This window comes from Chenopodium album, chromosome 1, assembly GCF_948465745.1.
Source record: "Chenopodium album chromosome 1, dcCheAlbu1.1, whole genome shotgun sequence".
Taxonomy (NCBI): domain Eukaryota; kingdom Viridiplantae; phylum Streptophyta; class Magnoliopsida; order Caryophyllales; family Amaranthaceae; genus Chenopodium; species Chenopodium album.
In genome coordinates this window covers 85,397,983-85,414,121 of record NC_137834.1, presented here as the reverse complement: position 1 = coordinate 85,414,121, position 16,139 = coordinate 85,397,983, and the positions used below count along the sequence as shown (strand labels likewise).

At 32.9% G+C, this 16,139-nt stretch overlaps 2 protein-coding genes and 1 pseudogene across 3 annotated transcripts; all 3 read right to left on the bottom strand.

Moving 5' to 3' along the window:
- Positions 1–1,050: 1,050 nt before the first annotated feature.
- Positions 1,051–4,060, bottom strand: LOC145624195 (trimethyltridecatetraene synthase-like; annotated as a pseudogene). Its single transcript, XR_014110394.1, has 2 exons — positions 2,905–4,060; positions 1,051–1,923 (listed from the first exon to the last, which is right to left on the bottom strand). The product of XR_014110394.1 is annotated as a trimethyltridecatetraene synthase-like (transcript).
- A 2,031-nt stretch (positions 4,061–6,091) lies between these two features.
- Positions 6,092–12,615, bottom strand: LOC145637604 (putative LRR receptor-like serine/threonine-protein kinase At3g47570). The gene is made up of 4 exons (XM_081688834.1): positions 11,760–12,615; positions 11,391–11,674; positions 7,090–7,212; positions 6,092–6,214 (listed from the first exon to the last, which is right to left on the bottom strand). Exons 1-4 carry the CDS (start codon positions 12,613–12,615, stop codon positions 6,092–6,094), a joined length of 1,386 nt encoding a protein of 461 aa, XP_081544960.1.
- Positions 12,616–13,286: 671 nt separating this feature from the next.
- LOC145637588 (wall-associated receptor kinase-like 14) lies at positions 13,287–13,788 on the bottom strand. Its single transcript, XM_081688833.1, has 2 exons — positions 13,769–13,788; positions 13,287–13,686 (listed from the first exon to the last, which is right to left on the bottom strand). The coding sequence occupies exons 1-2, from the start codon at positions 13,786–13,788 to the stop codon at positions 13,287–13,289; spliced, it is 420 nt and encodes a 139-aa protein (XP_081544959.1).
- Positions 13,789–16,139: the final 2,351 nt, after the last annotated feature.

Below are 16,139 nucleotides of genomic sequence, written 5' to 3'. Positions count from 1 at the left end.
TTTCATCATCCCCGGCCATATTATGAGTTTGGAAAAAAAATTTAACCTGCTCTTGATACCATGCTTAAAAATAGAGAGAATTTGATAAATTGAATAAATTCAATAACTTGAATTACAATTATGATGGCCATGGCCAATAAATAATATATCGTTCCCAAACCTGATAGAATTAGGAAATAATCAAAGATATCAAAAAGATATTATGCTAGGCATAAAATATATACTAAGCATAAAATATGGAAACTAAATATATCCTAATAATTTCCAAAAATATATCCAAAATATATCCTCCAAAATATATCCTCCAATAAGCATAGATTAAATGGAAAGAATATCACATTGAACTTGCATGTTGCAAAAAGACTTGCGTGGACCTGGTCCACAATAATATTATTGTGGACCCGAGGTCTATACACACGCAACTGACATTATATTGAACATAGTGACCATTATTTTTAACATAGTAACCTTATTTATAACATAGTAATCTTTATTAAAACTACTACAACGTTTAATAATATTGTGAACTTGAAATACGATGCTATTACCCTAATTTTAATATAGTGGCCTTTATTATTTATTGATCAATATATAAAATATTTCATTACAAAAATAACCACTTAGGCCTATACAAACCAAAATGATTTTTATTTCAACATAATGACCTTTTTTTTAATTATAGTGACCTTTTTTTTATTAATAAAACAATCATACTTTCTCTAATGTTAGTGGTCCACAATAAATTAGTGTGAACCATGTCCATTTAAGAATTTTTATGCATGTTGTTGACTTGTCTTTTTACGAATAGAAGTTATAGAGTATATTTTATTATCTTATTCTCATTTTATACATAGTGAGCTGATTGGTTGATGACATGATCATCCAATTTAAAAATTAGAGATATTTGTTTTTAAACATTATGACACCGCACACCAGGGTGTCAGGTCATTTTAGGTTTCATTACGGTATAAAATTTACTTCAAATGTTACTCAACACTAGCTATTTGGTAAGTTTATTAGAATCTTGTATTTAGTCCTGTGACTTTTATTAGTATAATACTACATACGTAGCTCAATCGTCACGTATCATACAAGATAAATAAATCACTAATATGTAGGAACTAAAAATACAGAGCTGAGCTAAAATTTATTAATTCTAACATTACCATACCTTACACACTTTAATTCATTACAACATGAACACAATTTAAAAGGCCTTGTATTGTTGTATGTCCTACTACCTCACAACCCAACTTGAGGTATTTTAGGTTCATTATTAGGAATTTTAAATTTTTAAGAATGGTAAACATGGTGACAAAGTCGAGGCTCAGCACAAACACTAAGACAAATCTTTTTAGGAGTTGAGAGACCATAAACCTCATCCATATCCAAATCTTGAGGCTTCATGTTATTAGGCAATTTCCATGCAAAACCATGAAGAAGGTTAGCCAAACTTGTCTCAATTATTTTAAGGCCAAGATTATACCCTGGGCACATCCTTCTCCCCGACCCAAAAGGCAACAACTCAAAATCTTGACCTTTGACATCTATATTCTTTCCGATAAATCTTTCAGGCAAAAATTCATCTGGTCTTTCATACAACTTAGGGTCTCTTTGTATGGTAAAAGTATTTACCAACACGACGGAACCCTGAGGGATATCATAGCCTTTTATCTTAACTTGCTCCCTTGCTAGGTGAGGTGCTAGGAAATGTGCTACCGGGTGTAGTCTCAATGTTTCCTTTACTATTGCGCAAATGTAAGGCAAATTTTGTATATCTTTCTCTTGAACCCATCTTTCCTTTCCTATTACGTGGTCCATCTCTTCTCTAGCCTTGGCAATGATGTCCGGCCTTCTTACGAGTTCAGAAATTGCCCACTCTACTGTTGTTGTCGCACTCTCTGTACCTCCGGCTAGTAAATCCTGAAATTCAATTTTATGTAAAATTCTTATGTAATATAATGCATATGCTCACAAATGACAAATGGAGATCGGATTGATTAACAATAATTAAATTCAATGTATTTATAAGTCACTAAAACCATGTAATCAATTTCATAACAAATTTTCTTATATATTAACTGGATGTATGTGCAATTAAAATGAATATTACCCTAATGTTTATTTTACTAATCTAACTTACCTTATTACAGATTATATATATAGTTATTCATAGATATGTCTCACTACCTTAATAAATACCTGTACAACGGAGTATGTAATATTTTACGAGAAAGCCCCAGTTAATATCTGGGATAAACAAAATTTGTTTATCACATGGCATTTTGGTAAATAAATGAACAACTTTATCTAGTCATCATTAATGTAGGACCCACTTTTATGGAAAAAAGTTGTTGATTTATTTACAAAATTGTCATGTGATAAACAAATTTTGTGAATCTCAGAGATTAACTTGTATTTACCCATATTTTACTTCTTATATTTATGTATATATTTTTTGACAGGGAGTAGTTATACAAGTAAAATGAATCTTCGATAAGGCAACAAATATAACTCCCTTAGCTCCACTCCTTTTTGTTAATTCCAACTATCATTTTGCACATTAATTAATATATTCTGAACATATGTAACCATTAATATTTTCATGAATCATGCATTATACAAAAATACATAAATATTATTAAATTATGTTATAATTACAAATTTAAGTTAATTTTAAAATTTGCATGAATATGTTTTATCGTATCAATAATAATTTATAGATAAAGTATTTCACTCTTTAAAATGAACATTTAAATTGGGAGTAGCTAGATTGCCGGGCTTTAATAACATGGATGTCAAATTATCAATTGGGGTTGGTCGTATACTCATATTATGTCTATATCATTGATCTTTTTGTGGTTTATTTTCTCTAAGATATAACAAAGTAAGATTAGGACATACCTGAATGAATGCCTTGACTCCAGTTCTTTCAAGCTTAAGTTCATTATTAGGATCATCAGCAAGTTGTAATAATACATCCACCATATCTTTTGGAACCCATTTTTCCTTCTCAATCTCCCTTCTAGCATTATGTTTATCCAATACATGTTCCAAAAACATGTCGAATTTCTTACCTAAAATCTTCATCCTCTTCACATAACCTTGTACATCCATGTACTTTAACAAGGGATCCAATCTCCAAGATTCAATACCCCATTCAAAACGAACAATTCCTCAACCATTAACTTAAATTCCTTTAGTGTTACAATCGATTTTTCTTCGTTATTCTTTTGCAAGTACTTTTTTCCTAACACCATCCTACTAATCACGTTTAGGTTCAAAGTAAAGAGGTAATCTTTTAACAAAATGGATTCTCCATTCGTGTTAAATATGTCTCTTAAGAAGGAATTAAGTTCTTCTATGCGTATGTACTTGTATGATTCGAGCCTCTTGGAACTTAAAAGTTCCATCAAGCACATCTTTCGCGCTTGGCGCCAGTATGGACCATACTGAGACCATGTTATATCGGAATAGTTATATGCTGTATACTTTCCGGCAGCATTTCTAGGCCTTCCAGCAAAGATTTTATCATTTGTTTTTAGGATAATCTTTGCCATTTCTACGGATGAGCCCACTAACACCGGGACTGACCCAAATTTGAGCATCATTACATGCCCGTATTTCTTAGTCAGTTCATGGATAGAACGATGGGGAAGTGACCCAATGAGATTGAAGTTCCCTATGATAGGCCATGGGTTTGGGCCGGGTGGTTGGTTAAGTTTAGGACGGCGAAGGTGGTTAGTAAGGAGTACTATGGTTATGGTCGCTAGCGATGCGAATGCATACGTTGCCCAAATTGGTAACTCCATTGTTGAGTGGTTAAATTATGGAGTAATGAAGGTATAAGCTATAATTTATTCCCAAATCAAGGTTATTTATAGTAAATGAGGCACGAAGCCAAGAATAACTTAAATGATGCATAATGTGGTGATGAAGAGAGTGAGGAATAACTCAACTGGTTAGAGTTTTTCTCCATATTCCAGGAGATCCTGAGGTCGATTTTTACCCTATCCATTGTGGCTCTTTAAACACCAATAACATAAAGTGGTGATGAACTTGCTATTTTGACCTCTTTAAACACCAATAACATAAAGTGGTGATAAACACCAATAACTATTTCCGACCCTTTTCCCTAAATTTTCTTTAGTTTTGCAATTTCGGTTTCAATAAATCTACACGAGTAAGTGTAGATATGTCCGTCTCCCTATGGTGGAGTGTCTTCCTATGGCAGAGTCATTAGTTTTTGTTAGTTTAGTTGTTTGTTTATGGTTAGGGTTTGTTTATGAGTTAGAGTTTATCAAAAAGGTAGTCATCTTTTGCCCTATTGTCAGTTCTTTGGTAAAGATATGTTCAGGATCGCAACGATTGCCAAGTTTTCAAATGCGTTCAAGCGAATTAGATAAAAATTATCCTTACTGTTACAACAAATCGTTAGACCGTCTCTCCGAAAAGGTTGTATATTCCAACGAAGTGTGCGAGAGATGTACCACAGTGCAAGATTTTTTTAACGATTGTAGCTTTGATTAAGGTTACTCTAATGATTCAATTTTATGTATTTGTTAATGTAGATTTCATTTGTATATGTCAGATGGATTTTTATTAATGACGCGCAATTGATGATATCGATCATAAAACACCACAAAATTACAGTAATTAAGTAGGAAAATTGTAGCAAAAAGTCAATCAAGCTTAACTTGGATAAAATCACTAGCAAAAGTGCAACTATTAGTCAATTAATTTAACAAATCCATAAACAATAATAGATTAAAAGAAAAGAATATCACAAATTTTAAGGTCCACCACGTCCATACTTTTGAACATTTAGTAAAAAAATTCTGAACATCAAAAATTTTGAACATTTAGTAAAAAAAAATCTGAACAAGTACAATGCACCACGCCTATACTTTTGAACATTTAGTAAAATAATATGAACAGTCGCAAATTTTGAACATTTAGTAAAAAAATCTGAACATAGAAAATTTTGAACATTTAGTAAAAAAATCTGAACAATCGTAATGCACCAGCCCATACTTTTGAGCAATTAGTAAAGAAATCTAAACAATCGCAAATTTTGAACATTTAGTAAAAAAAAAAAATTTAAACAATCGCAAATTTTGAACATGTATTATATTAAAACAACACTATTTAATAAACATTAATATTTTTAAAGAAGTTTGTCAGACTCATAATAATTCAATAGTTTAATATAAATTTTATATTTATGCATATAAAATGAACATTTCTGTAAAAAAAATATGAACTTATAAAATTGCATGTTTATGTTCAGTTTTGACTTTTTGTGACTTGTTTTATTTTTAACTAAATATTTTATATTTTGCAAAGTGTTCAAATTTTAATACTAAAAGTTCAAAAGTATAAACGTGGTGCATCTATTTCTATGTGAATCATGTACACATAATCACAATCGAAAAGAATATCACATTGAACTTATAATTGGTTGGACAGATTGTCTTTTTATGTATAGTCCAATTCAATATATCTCGATAGAGACAAATCATTCTTTTGAAATGGCTACCCATCTATTGGTGGGTGTCTTTTTACGAATAGTACATAGTTTGATAGAGTAAAGTTTTGTCTTTATCCCATTGAGCTGATTAGGTAATGACTAGATTATTCTAAAATACGGTAAAAAAAATTATCATACGACACCATCAAATCAATTTAGGTTATTGTTGATGTAATATATTAAAGTACTGTATGATTTTTTTATTTTTTATTTTTTTATTTTTAAGATTCTAGTATGATCAGTCATGAATTCTTGATCATTTAAGCGATACTAGTCGCACGGGCATCATGCAAGTTAAAAATTATTTATGGCATATGTCACACGCTCCGATCTAAAGATTCTAAATTAGCTAGTTTTTTCAGTTGAAAAAACAATTAAAAAAAATAGTTAAATAAGGGAAATTTTGTCAAGAACTACCAATTAAAGTGTGTGTTTTAAAAACAATTAACTATTAATTTTTTTTTACCACAAAATTGTAAAAAGTTTAACTAACAATACCACTCTAACAATTCCGGATAGAATATGCCTTGACTGTCAATAACATCCCCGTACTTCAAAAGTTCACCTCCTAAAGTACCATTTTGCCAAATCATACCAACTTATATTCATTCTCCTCGCTCCACACAACCCAAACCCATCGCCCTGTTGTGGAACCATGCACCCAGTGAACGGCTTGGCGCACTTCTGTAAAAATAATCCATTTAGCCTGGTTAAAGGCTTAAAGCATAGTTTTTCCCTTGAAAAGAGGTTAAATTTCAGGAATCGGACGATTGCAATTTGTTGAATATAAAAGATAAGATCAAAGAAAAAGATAAAGAAGCAAAGGAAACTAATGAACATTGAATATTATTTGCTTAATTAAACTGAGATACATTCATTCCCTTAAATCGACTAATGATAAACTACCAATGTTAAATATTAGAAACCAACTAGCCTACGACTAACCTAGTTACCCTCTAACTAATAAACATGAACGTATCTAGACAATATCAATACTTTGACTAAGTAAAAACCCTATAAACATAAAACTAATTAATAATCTTACAATTAAGGAAACAACTACCCTCAACTTGGAAACACATACAACCCAACACACCCCCTTGTTTCCAAGTCACGTACAACTGCTAAACTTCTACTACCATATTGCGACGACGGACTTCCACTTGAACTTGACACTCTTTAACAGTGTTGACACTCAAGATACCTCAACCCCGATTTTCACGACACAACCACGACACTAGACTTTAGAAGGCTCTCCTATCTTCTTCGAATTTCATAACTTCTTGCTAGACGTTTTAACTTGTGATGCACATCTCATCACTTACACATAATAGACTTTAGAAGGCTCTCCTATCTTCTTCGAATTTCATAACTTCTTGCTAGACATTTTAACTTGTGATGCACATCTCATCACCTACACATAATTTGTTGATGAACATCATCACTAACACGATATCCTCGGAGCGCTTCTCTTCACACTACCACACTTCGACATTTTTTATTGATGCACTTCTCATCAATGTACTCGATCTTGTTGATGAATATTTTCACTAACATACCGGCTTCAATAGAGCACATTTATCCATTAACTCTCTTTGACATTGTCCTCCAATTGACCATGTCACCTTGTATCGTACCAAAAATCTTTGAACACCGTCTCTGCGTTGACTACAACTTCCACACTTGTAAAGATTATGTGATCTTTACCTCAAACAATTTTTGCCTTCTTTTTCACAGAATTATTAAATTCCTTTTCATGGGTTGAAAGAGAACCCATCAACACACCACACTAACCATTACTTCCATGGTTAAACACAAAAAACACTCATTTTAACAAAATTTGTATGACAAACACTAATGAACAATGAAATACGACTAAAATTCTTGATGAAACTCACGCACGACACCATTTTTTTTCTCACGACAAACACGATTGATATTTTTTTTTTTAATTCACTTACTCTGAATTTTTTTTTTCATCTCTCTCCTTTCCCGGATCTACCCTGAAGCTCTAATACATGTTGAATATAAAAGATAATCCCTCAGTGTGTTTTTAAGTGTTACAGTCTGATCGGCACATTATTTTAGGCAATTTAATTAACTTAAATAAAATAAGAGGTAAGTGGGGTAGTTGGAGTATTAAAAAATTATAAAATTAAGATAGTGAGGTTAATAATTTATTGAAAAGTAATGAATGTGAGATGAAAGAAATAATAATATAAAAACTTAATAGTGGATTTGGGTGGGGACCATAAGAGGGGAGATATATAATATTTTAATGTAGCTTTTTTGCCAAAAAATGAAGTATAGCCGTTATTAAAACACGACTGGATTTGGTAAGTGTATACTTATTAAAACACGATGGGAGTAAAATTAAAGAGAAAGATAAAGAAGCAAAAAAAAAAACCAATGAACATTGAATATTATTTGCTTAATTAAACTGCGATACATCCATTCTCTTAAATAGGCTAATGATAAACTATCCATGCTAAATACTGTAAAAACCTACGAAACATAAAACTAATAATCCTATAATTGAAGAAACAACTACCCACAACTTGGAAGCACTACCCAACACAATTTGGAGGGAAATCCAGTGTGATGGAATTCCATGTTATGCTTCGGATATCATAACCTTTGAATTCCATTCTACCGTCGGATGTGCAATCCAGTTGAAACTCGCATTTTTGGAGAATCCGAAAGGGTAATTTACTGTTGTCCCCCGTTACATGATCTGATGCATTTTGTTGGATTTGTGATTGCTTTTATTGTTACTGTAAAGGTGAAAGGGATAATTAATAATAATATTGTATTGTTCTTTCTTGAGTTTTTGACGTAGTACCTGATTCCATGACAACTGATCAAGCCACTTCTTGATTATGCGTCCTCTATTAGCCACACTCTAGGGTTTTTTCTCTATTGATGAGAGATTACTGAGAGTCTATTGTATGTACTACTGGAGACCATAACCCTAGACGTATATTTGTATAACTTCCTACCCTAATCCGCCCACTATGCATTAGGAAAGGTCCAATGGTCTTTACACATAAAATTAAACCATGCTCTATAAAAGACGTAATAAGCCCAAAAATAATAATTACTTAAATGGATCACTTTAATTTTGGCTTATAAATACAATCATAACCGTATTTGTTAACGTGGAATCTCTATTACAGATGTCGTATGACTTTTAATTAATAAAATAGAATATATATATATATATATATATATATATATATATATATATATATATATATATATATATAAAGATCCCAATCTAAGACACTTTGAATATTTTATTTTAAAAAAATTAATTAAAAAAAATGTACATACTAGATACTACTTATCAAAATAATCTAGATTATGATGATTTAAAGTTTGGATCATGTAGAGTGTACATTATCAAATGCTAACAAAAAACTTGCTTTTAAGTAGGAGCAAAATTATGGACCTTAGATTAAGAAAAAGCACTCCGTACTTCCGTAGCTAAGGAGGTTTAAGTCATCAACTCATTTATCGGGGCCAGCAGACAAAGAAAAAACGAGTCATGTACCGTCAATGAACGCGGTATGCATGCGTTCCTGCTATAGTTCAATGAAACTACTAGGAAAGTGGGAACAAATATAATTGATGTGTTCTGATTTTCATTGGATTACGTGTATGTTGATCTTTGACTCCATTGAAAATCTTTTAAGGTGCCTTAAAGAGTCGAGATACTTGTCTATTTTTTTTCTTAAGGTCTGTTATCTTTTTAATTTAAGTAACTTCGTTTAAGAACAATGTATAATAGTATAGAGAAACTAATTAAGGGAGCTCACTAAACACTAGAAAAGTTTTTTACGGTTGATAGTAAAAGAATACAAGATGGGCATGCAGATGGCCCATTGAAGAATGTTTAATGGATGGGTTGGGCTGGCAATCCCTAGCCTGACCCAATTGTTGACACCGAAATTTTGTTAATTATTCGGTGTCGTATATATGTAAATAAGGAGATAATATCAAAAAATTAAATTATAAGATATTTATCTTCTGAATCTCATATATTATTATCTTTTACTCTACGATTCTCTATATAAAGAGGGTCGAATTAGGGTTTAATTAGGCTCGGATGGAATAAGTCACAAAGACCCCATCTCCTCCCTACTACTAAACATTGTAGGTATAAAGTATGGATTAAGCCGACAAGGCCCCGTACTATAAACAAATATCAAAACCTAGCCCTTTGGAGAGAGGAATCAAGGGATCTACGAGAGTTGTAACCCACAAACTATCAATGAAAATCATTGTTTCCGTATATTTTTCTACCTTTTTAATCATATATTGCAGGTTTGAATTTTTATAGTTTACACCAATAACCCGTCACGAAATTATTGAGAGAAACTCGAACCGACCTGAACTAAACCTGAAACAACTCGAATTTAACCCAATTTTATCCAAATTTCATATTTTGTAATAATATTAAGTGTTATACTATTTTTGATAGTTTTTAAGCATAACACGAAATTGACCCAAAATCTAACCAAACCCGAATTGCCACCTCTATAGATGGGATTTGGTTGAGGGGTGATGGGCTTCAAATAGACGAACAGTGACCAATCTCATCAAATGGCCAAAGTTGGCTGGTCTTCCGTTTTCAAAATTGAACATTTATTGTTTAAAAAATTCAACATTTTATGATTGAACATATTTTGAAAGAAACATTATTGAAACTGAAGATAGATATCCGAAAATTCGAAATGAACCTTTCGTTATATAACAATGAACATTTTATAAAAAGGAAAGACTTGGCTAGATAATATAGCAATAAGCCGATAACAGAACTTCTCTGAGTTGCTCAACATAGCTTAGGCTGGATATTGTACGTGCTTAATTTTATATATATGCAGTTTGACTTTGAATATATTACATGTAGTAATAGATTGACAGTAAAACAAAAAATTTATTTGAATCAATTTTCTGCGCCTACGTCTCTGATTAGTCTTATAACGTGTTTAACTAGCAAGATCCTTTAAAGGGGTTTAAAAAATCAGTAATGGAAGGAATATTGTGATACCAGAAAATTAAATCTAATGTAAATTGTATGCACGTACCTAATGCGCATTGCACGGATGATTTGTAGGTCTTTAAGGAGAACATCCCTTGTTACTTGTAATTCTTCAATCTTCAATCTTGTGGTGACTTTACTGAACATTTCACTCAATGATAGACCTTATGCACTTCATTTAATTTTTCTACCAAAAGTTCGCCTTCATTTCCTTCACTTGCATCATCTAGGAGCCTTGTGTCAATGATGTTTATCAATTAATTAGGCAATGTTGTTAATTAGCATAATTAATTATGCAAGTCTAAGCCTCCTTCAAACATCCTATCAATGGGATTTATGGAAGTCATCATCTCTAACAAGTAACCATGCTTCCCACACCATAATTTGTCCAAAAATTAAAAGAGCTTATCAAATAAAGCAGAGAAATGTTTCAAAAAAAAAAATTAATAAAGCAGAGAAAAGCTAGATATAAACAAACTACTTATAAAACAAAGAAAGTAAAAAGAAAATGAAGATTAAGCATATATAGATAGAGATAAGGATGTGTAAATACGGATGTGCTATTATTTCAAATACAACCGTTATTTTAGATGGAAAAAAATATATTTATATACATCCTACATTAACTTTTAAGTAACTAAGTTAATAGCAAGCTTAACCGTCTATAAATATAGCATCTGACACTATTCAATACATATATTTGTTGATGATGTGTAACTCTTTAAGTAATTTATCCTTCGTCCCTTGTAGTTCGTTGATTGCATCTTTGACTGTTATTCGATATAGAGGTGACTCGACCGAACATTTTAATCCTACCTTAATGCTAGATTTTATGCACTTGATGTAACATTCAATACTGGCTGCCAAATTTTCATCTTGATTCCTATTTCTTGCACCAATGCAATCATCATCTAGAAGTCGTGGATCAATTATCTTGGACAACTGGTCTGTTAATAATGCTGATTTTGCGTACTTATGAAGGTCTAAATCTTCCCCAAACATCCTATCAGTGGGAGTTTTTGCCGTCATCATCTCTAACAACACAATGTCGTAACTGTAAATGTCACCTTCCTCGGATACCATGCTTCCTAGGCCATATTCTGTCCAAAACAAGATATTTCCGAGGTGAGGAAATTGGCTATTGATAGGTAAAATATACAAAAATAAATAATATTGTTGAGTTACCTGGAGCAACATATCCAACAGACCCTTTAACTGCAAGCGAACTACTATTATTTGCGTGCACATGTAAATGAAATCTTGCCAATCCAAAATCTCCAACATGAGCAACCATATCATTGTCGAGCAAAATGTTGCTTGGTTTCAAGTCGCAATGAATTATAGGAACGTCGCAATTGTTGTGCAAATAATCAAGTGCACATGCTACATCAATTGCAATATTAATTCTTTGAAGGGGGCTTAGGGTTCTCTCGTGTTGATCAACGTGAATCCACTGTTGAAGATTTCCATTTGGCATGAACTCATAAACCAACGCCTTGAAATCGTTACCTTGAAAGTCCATACTCGAGCAAGCAGTAACAATCTTAAAAAGGTTCCTATGGCGAGTAATTCTTAATGTTTCACACTCTGCCATGAAGCTCTTGGTAGCTCCTTTTAGATCAAGGCTAATGATTTTAATAGCAGCAACCATGATATTGTCTAGATCAAGGACTCCTTTATAAACAGAACCAAAATGACCTACACCAATTAAATTTTCTTTCGAAAATCCATCTGTTGCTTTCAAAAGCATGTCATAAGAAACTTTCAAGAAGGGCGATTTTAAGTTCAATGACGATGATACTAAAGATAACTTATTGTGTTTCCTCCAACAATGAACTACGAAGTATATTAACGACAATGTAACACCTACCAAAGAAATTACCCCAATAATCGAGGTCGGAAGAAAAGGTAGTCCACCTTGGCTCTTAGATTGGTCGTTTTGGGTACCAGACAAAGAAAGGTTATGAAGTTGATCAGAATAGCCTTCACCAATCTTGTAATTTCCAACATTTGCTGCATATAAATCTGCAAAAGCTTCCATTCATTAGAGCCTGTCTAAAATCTAGTTACAATAACCAAAAAAAATTAAGAAGTTATGAGAAGTTTTTTTTTTTTTTTTTTTTTTTTTTTTTTTTTTTTTTTTTTTTTGGAAAGCAAGTTAGGAAGTTGATTATTCACATGTAAAAAATGTAATATGATAGTAAATAGGAACAAATTAGTGTATTTGACTGACTAAAGACAAATTAAATGAACTAATCAGCATTCATAAAATTTTAAGTGTGGATAGATAATGTGAATTATATGTAGAAGTCGGTCAAAATGAGAAAAGTGTGCAACTCTAAAACATTGCAATGACTAGTCTTATTATGATTAGTTCAGTACGGTGTATATCAATTATTGAATGTGAATAAATTGTTGCAAAATAAATGCACAGTTGACTCAAGGTCTTGTACAATGACTATTGACCAAAACATGTCACAAGAGTTGACTCTACTACTCTAGTGAATCAGGTAGAACATACTAGGAAAAAAAAAACATACGTGTTATGTTAGGATAGTTTTCAAATGGACACAATAAATAAAAAAATTGTGGCCATTTTATATCGACTAATATAAATGTATGTAATCTATATCAACAGTTTGTATTAGTCAACATAAATGAATGGTTGTGATAATGACTACAATCATATTATAGCCACTCAAAAGTTATCCGTTATATTAAGCGTGAAAATTGAAAAGGACCAAGCACACGAAAACCCTCTCCTTCGATGAACCCATCACCAGTGAAACCCGGACGACACCGACATCGGAACCCGGAATCTCCAACATGACTACAAGAAGCACTGGGATGACAACGGCACGTACCGGTAAGCCACCAACCTACCTTAACCGCTTGAAACTCAACCCATAAGTCGGAATCATAAACAACTACAGACGAAAACAGGGATTGACATCTAGTACCAATAACATCTTCGTACCTCAAAGTAGTAGAACTCTCCTTAGCATAACAACTCAAAATTCCCCTCCTTCCTCTACACTTCGTAAACCAGCTCTCAACCAAGTTCGGAATTACACACTTGTATAATGGCGTGACACAGTTTTGCAAAAGTAAACTGTTTTGTGCAGTTAAAGCGTAGTTTGTTCCGAAAAGATGCTGGATTTGGTTGATCGGACGACTGCAATTTGAAGAGAGACTGAGTATGACGGAATTCCATGTTATGTTTTTGACCTTATTATAACCCGCAAATTATTGAATTGAATCGAACCCGACTCAAACCCGAGAATGACCCTAACCCGTTTTAACTCGTGACTCGAATTAAACCCGACCTATTGTTCACCCGACCCGAATGTAACCCGACATGTTATTAACCTAACCTAAACCTGACCCAAACCCGATAAGAAGTATCACCCGACGTGTCCCGACTCAAGCATGACCCGACCCGCATAGGTTATGGAATTAATCTGAATTGACCCGACCCGAGTTGACCCGACCCAAACCCGACCCGTTTACCCGAAATGACAGCTCTACCCGAATCCTCCAAAAAATTTAAAAAAGCGTGGATATTAGCCTTAAATTTCGGAATTTTTTGACTTTTTTCACCCAAACATAAAAATTATCGAAATGTTTACCATGGTCCCTAATATCCTACGGGAGTCCAATTGGCTGGGTGGAACCATCCAATTTGCCTTTAAACGACCAATTTACTGGTTTACAACTTGCACCGATTTCATTAACTCAAGCTTTCAACGAACATTTATGACAACATATAATAATGATCATATATGGATCCAAAAAACATTATAACCTTGAGATGTATCCCCTAAAATATCAATGCTTTTCGACATCGGGCCCCAAAACATTCGAAATTTCTCAAAAAGAGTAGATACTAGCCCTTAAATTTTTGAATTTTTTGACTTTTTTCGCTCGGAAATAAAAATTGCCGAAATTTTTACCATGGTCTCAAATACCCTTCGGAAGTCAAATTAGGTAGGTGGAACCATACAATTTGCCTTTAAACAACCAATGTACCAGATTACAACTTACACCGATTTCATTAATTCAAGCCTACCACAAACATTAATATATGGTTCCAAACGACATTATATGATCCCAAGATGTATTCCCTAGAATTTCAAGACTTTTCGACACCGGGCCCCAAAGACTCCATAAATTCTCAAAAAGTGTGGATATAGCCTTCAATTTTTGAATTTTTTGACTTGTTTTCGCCCGAAAATAAAAATTGTCGAAATGTTAACCATGGTCTCTAATACCCTCCGAGAGTCCAATTGGGTGGGTAGAACCATCCAATTTGCCTTTAAACGGGCAATTTACCGGTTTACAACTTGCGCCGATTTCATTAACTCAAGCATACCACAAACATTTATGACAACATATAATGATCATATATGATTCCAAACAACATTATATGACCCCGAGATGTATCCCCTAAAATCTCATTTCTTTTCGACATCGAGCTCCGAAATCTCCAAAATTTCTCAAAAAGTGTGGATATTTGTCTTGCATGCATTTTGGAATTTTTTTACTTTTCTTCGCTCGGAAATAAAAATTACCAAAATGTGTACCATGGTTTTTTATATCCTCCGAGAGTCCAATTAGGTAGGTTGAACAATCTTATTTGCCTTTAAACGACCAATTTACCGATTTACAACTTGCACCGATTAAATTAACTCAAGCCTATTACGAACATTTATGACAACATATAATGATCATATATGGTTCCAAACGAAATTATATGACCCCGAGATGTTTTTACTTAAATCTTAAAACTTTTTGACACCGCGCCTTGAAACATCCCAAATTTCTCAAAAAGCGTGGATTTCAATTTTGGTATTTTTTTTATTTTTTTTCGCCAGGGAAAAAAATTTACCGAAATGTTTACCATGGTTCTTAATACCCTCCGAGAGTCTAATTGGATGGGTGGAACCAATCAATTTGCCTTTAAACGGTCAATTTACCGGTTTACAACTTGCACCGATTTCATTAATATAACTCAAGCCTACCACGAACATTTATGAAAACATATAATGATCATTTATGGTTCCTAACAACATTATATGACCCCAAGATGTATCCACTAAAATCTCATTTCTATTCGACACCAGCCCCGAAACCTTCGAAATATCTCAAAAGGCATGGATATTAGCCTTCAATTTTGTAATTTTTTGACTTTTTTTCGTCCGTAAATAAAAATTGATGAAATGTTTACCACGGCCCCTAATACCCTTTGAGAGACCAATTGGGTGGGTGGAAACATCCTATTTTCCTTTAAACGACCAATTTACCGGTTTACAACTTGCACCAATTTAATTAACTCAAGCCTACTATGAACATTTATGTCAATATATAATGATCATATATGGTTCCAAGCGGGATTATATGACCGCGAGATGTACCTCCTAAAATCTCAAAACATTTTGACACCGGGCCTCGAAACATCCCAAATTTCTGAAAAATAGTGCTTTTCAATTTTGGAGTTTTTTTTTACTTTTTTTCACCTGGAAATAAAATTGCCGAAATGTTTACAATGGTCCCTAATATCCTCTA

What these genes read in the sequence shown, in the direction of transcription:
- LOC145637604 (XM_081688834.1), bottom strand. Translation starts at nt 12,615, where the DNA reads ATGGAAGCTTTTGCAGATTTATATGCAGCAAATGTTGGAAATTACAAG. An exon ending in TGTTGGATATGTTGCTCCAG is followed by an intron (nt 11,675 to 11,759) that starts GTAACTCAACAA and finishes TGTTTTGGACAG; the next exon opens with AATATGGCCTAGGAAGCATG. An exon ending in AATGTGCTCTATTGAAGCCG is followed by an intron (nt 6,215 to 7,089) that starts GTATGTTAGTGA and finishes TTATTTTTACAG; the next exon opens with AAGTGCGCCAAGCCGTTCAC.
- LOC145637588 (XM_081688833.1), bottom strand. Translation starts at nt 13,788, where the DNA reads ATGGAATTCCGTCATACTCA. An exon ending in ATGGAATTCCGTCATACTCA is followed by an intron (nt 13,687 to 13,768) that starts GTCTCTCTTCAA and finishes TGCACAAAACAG; the next exon opens with TTTACTTTTGCAAAACTGTG.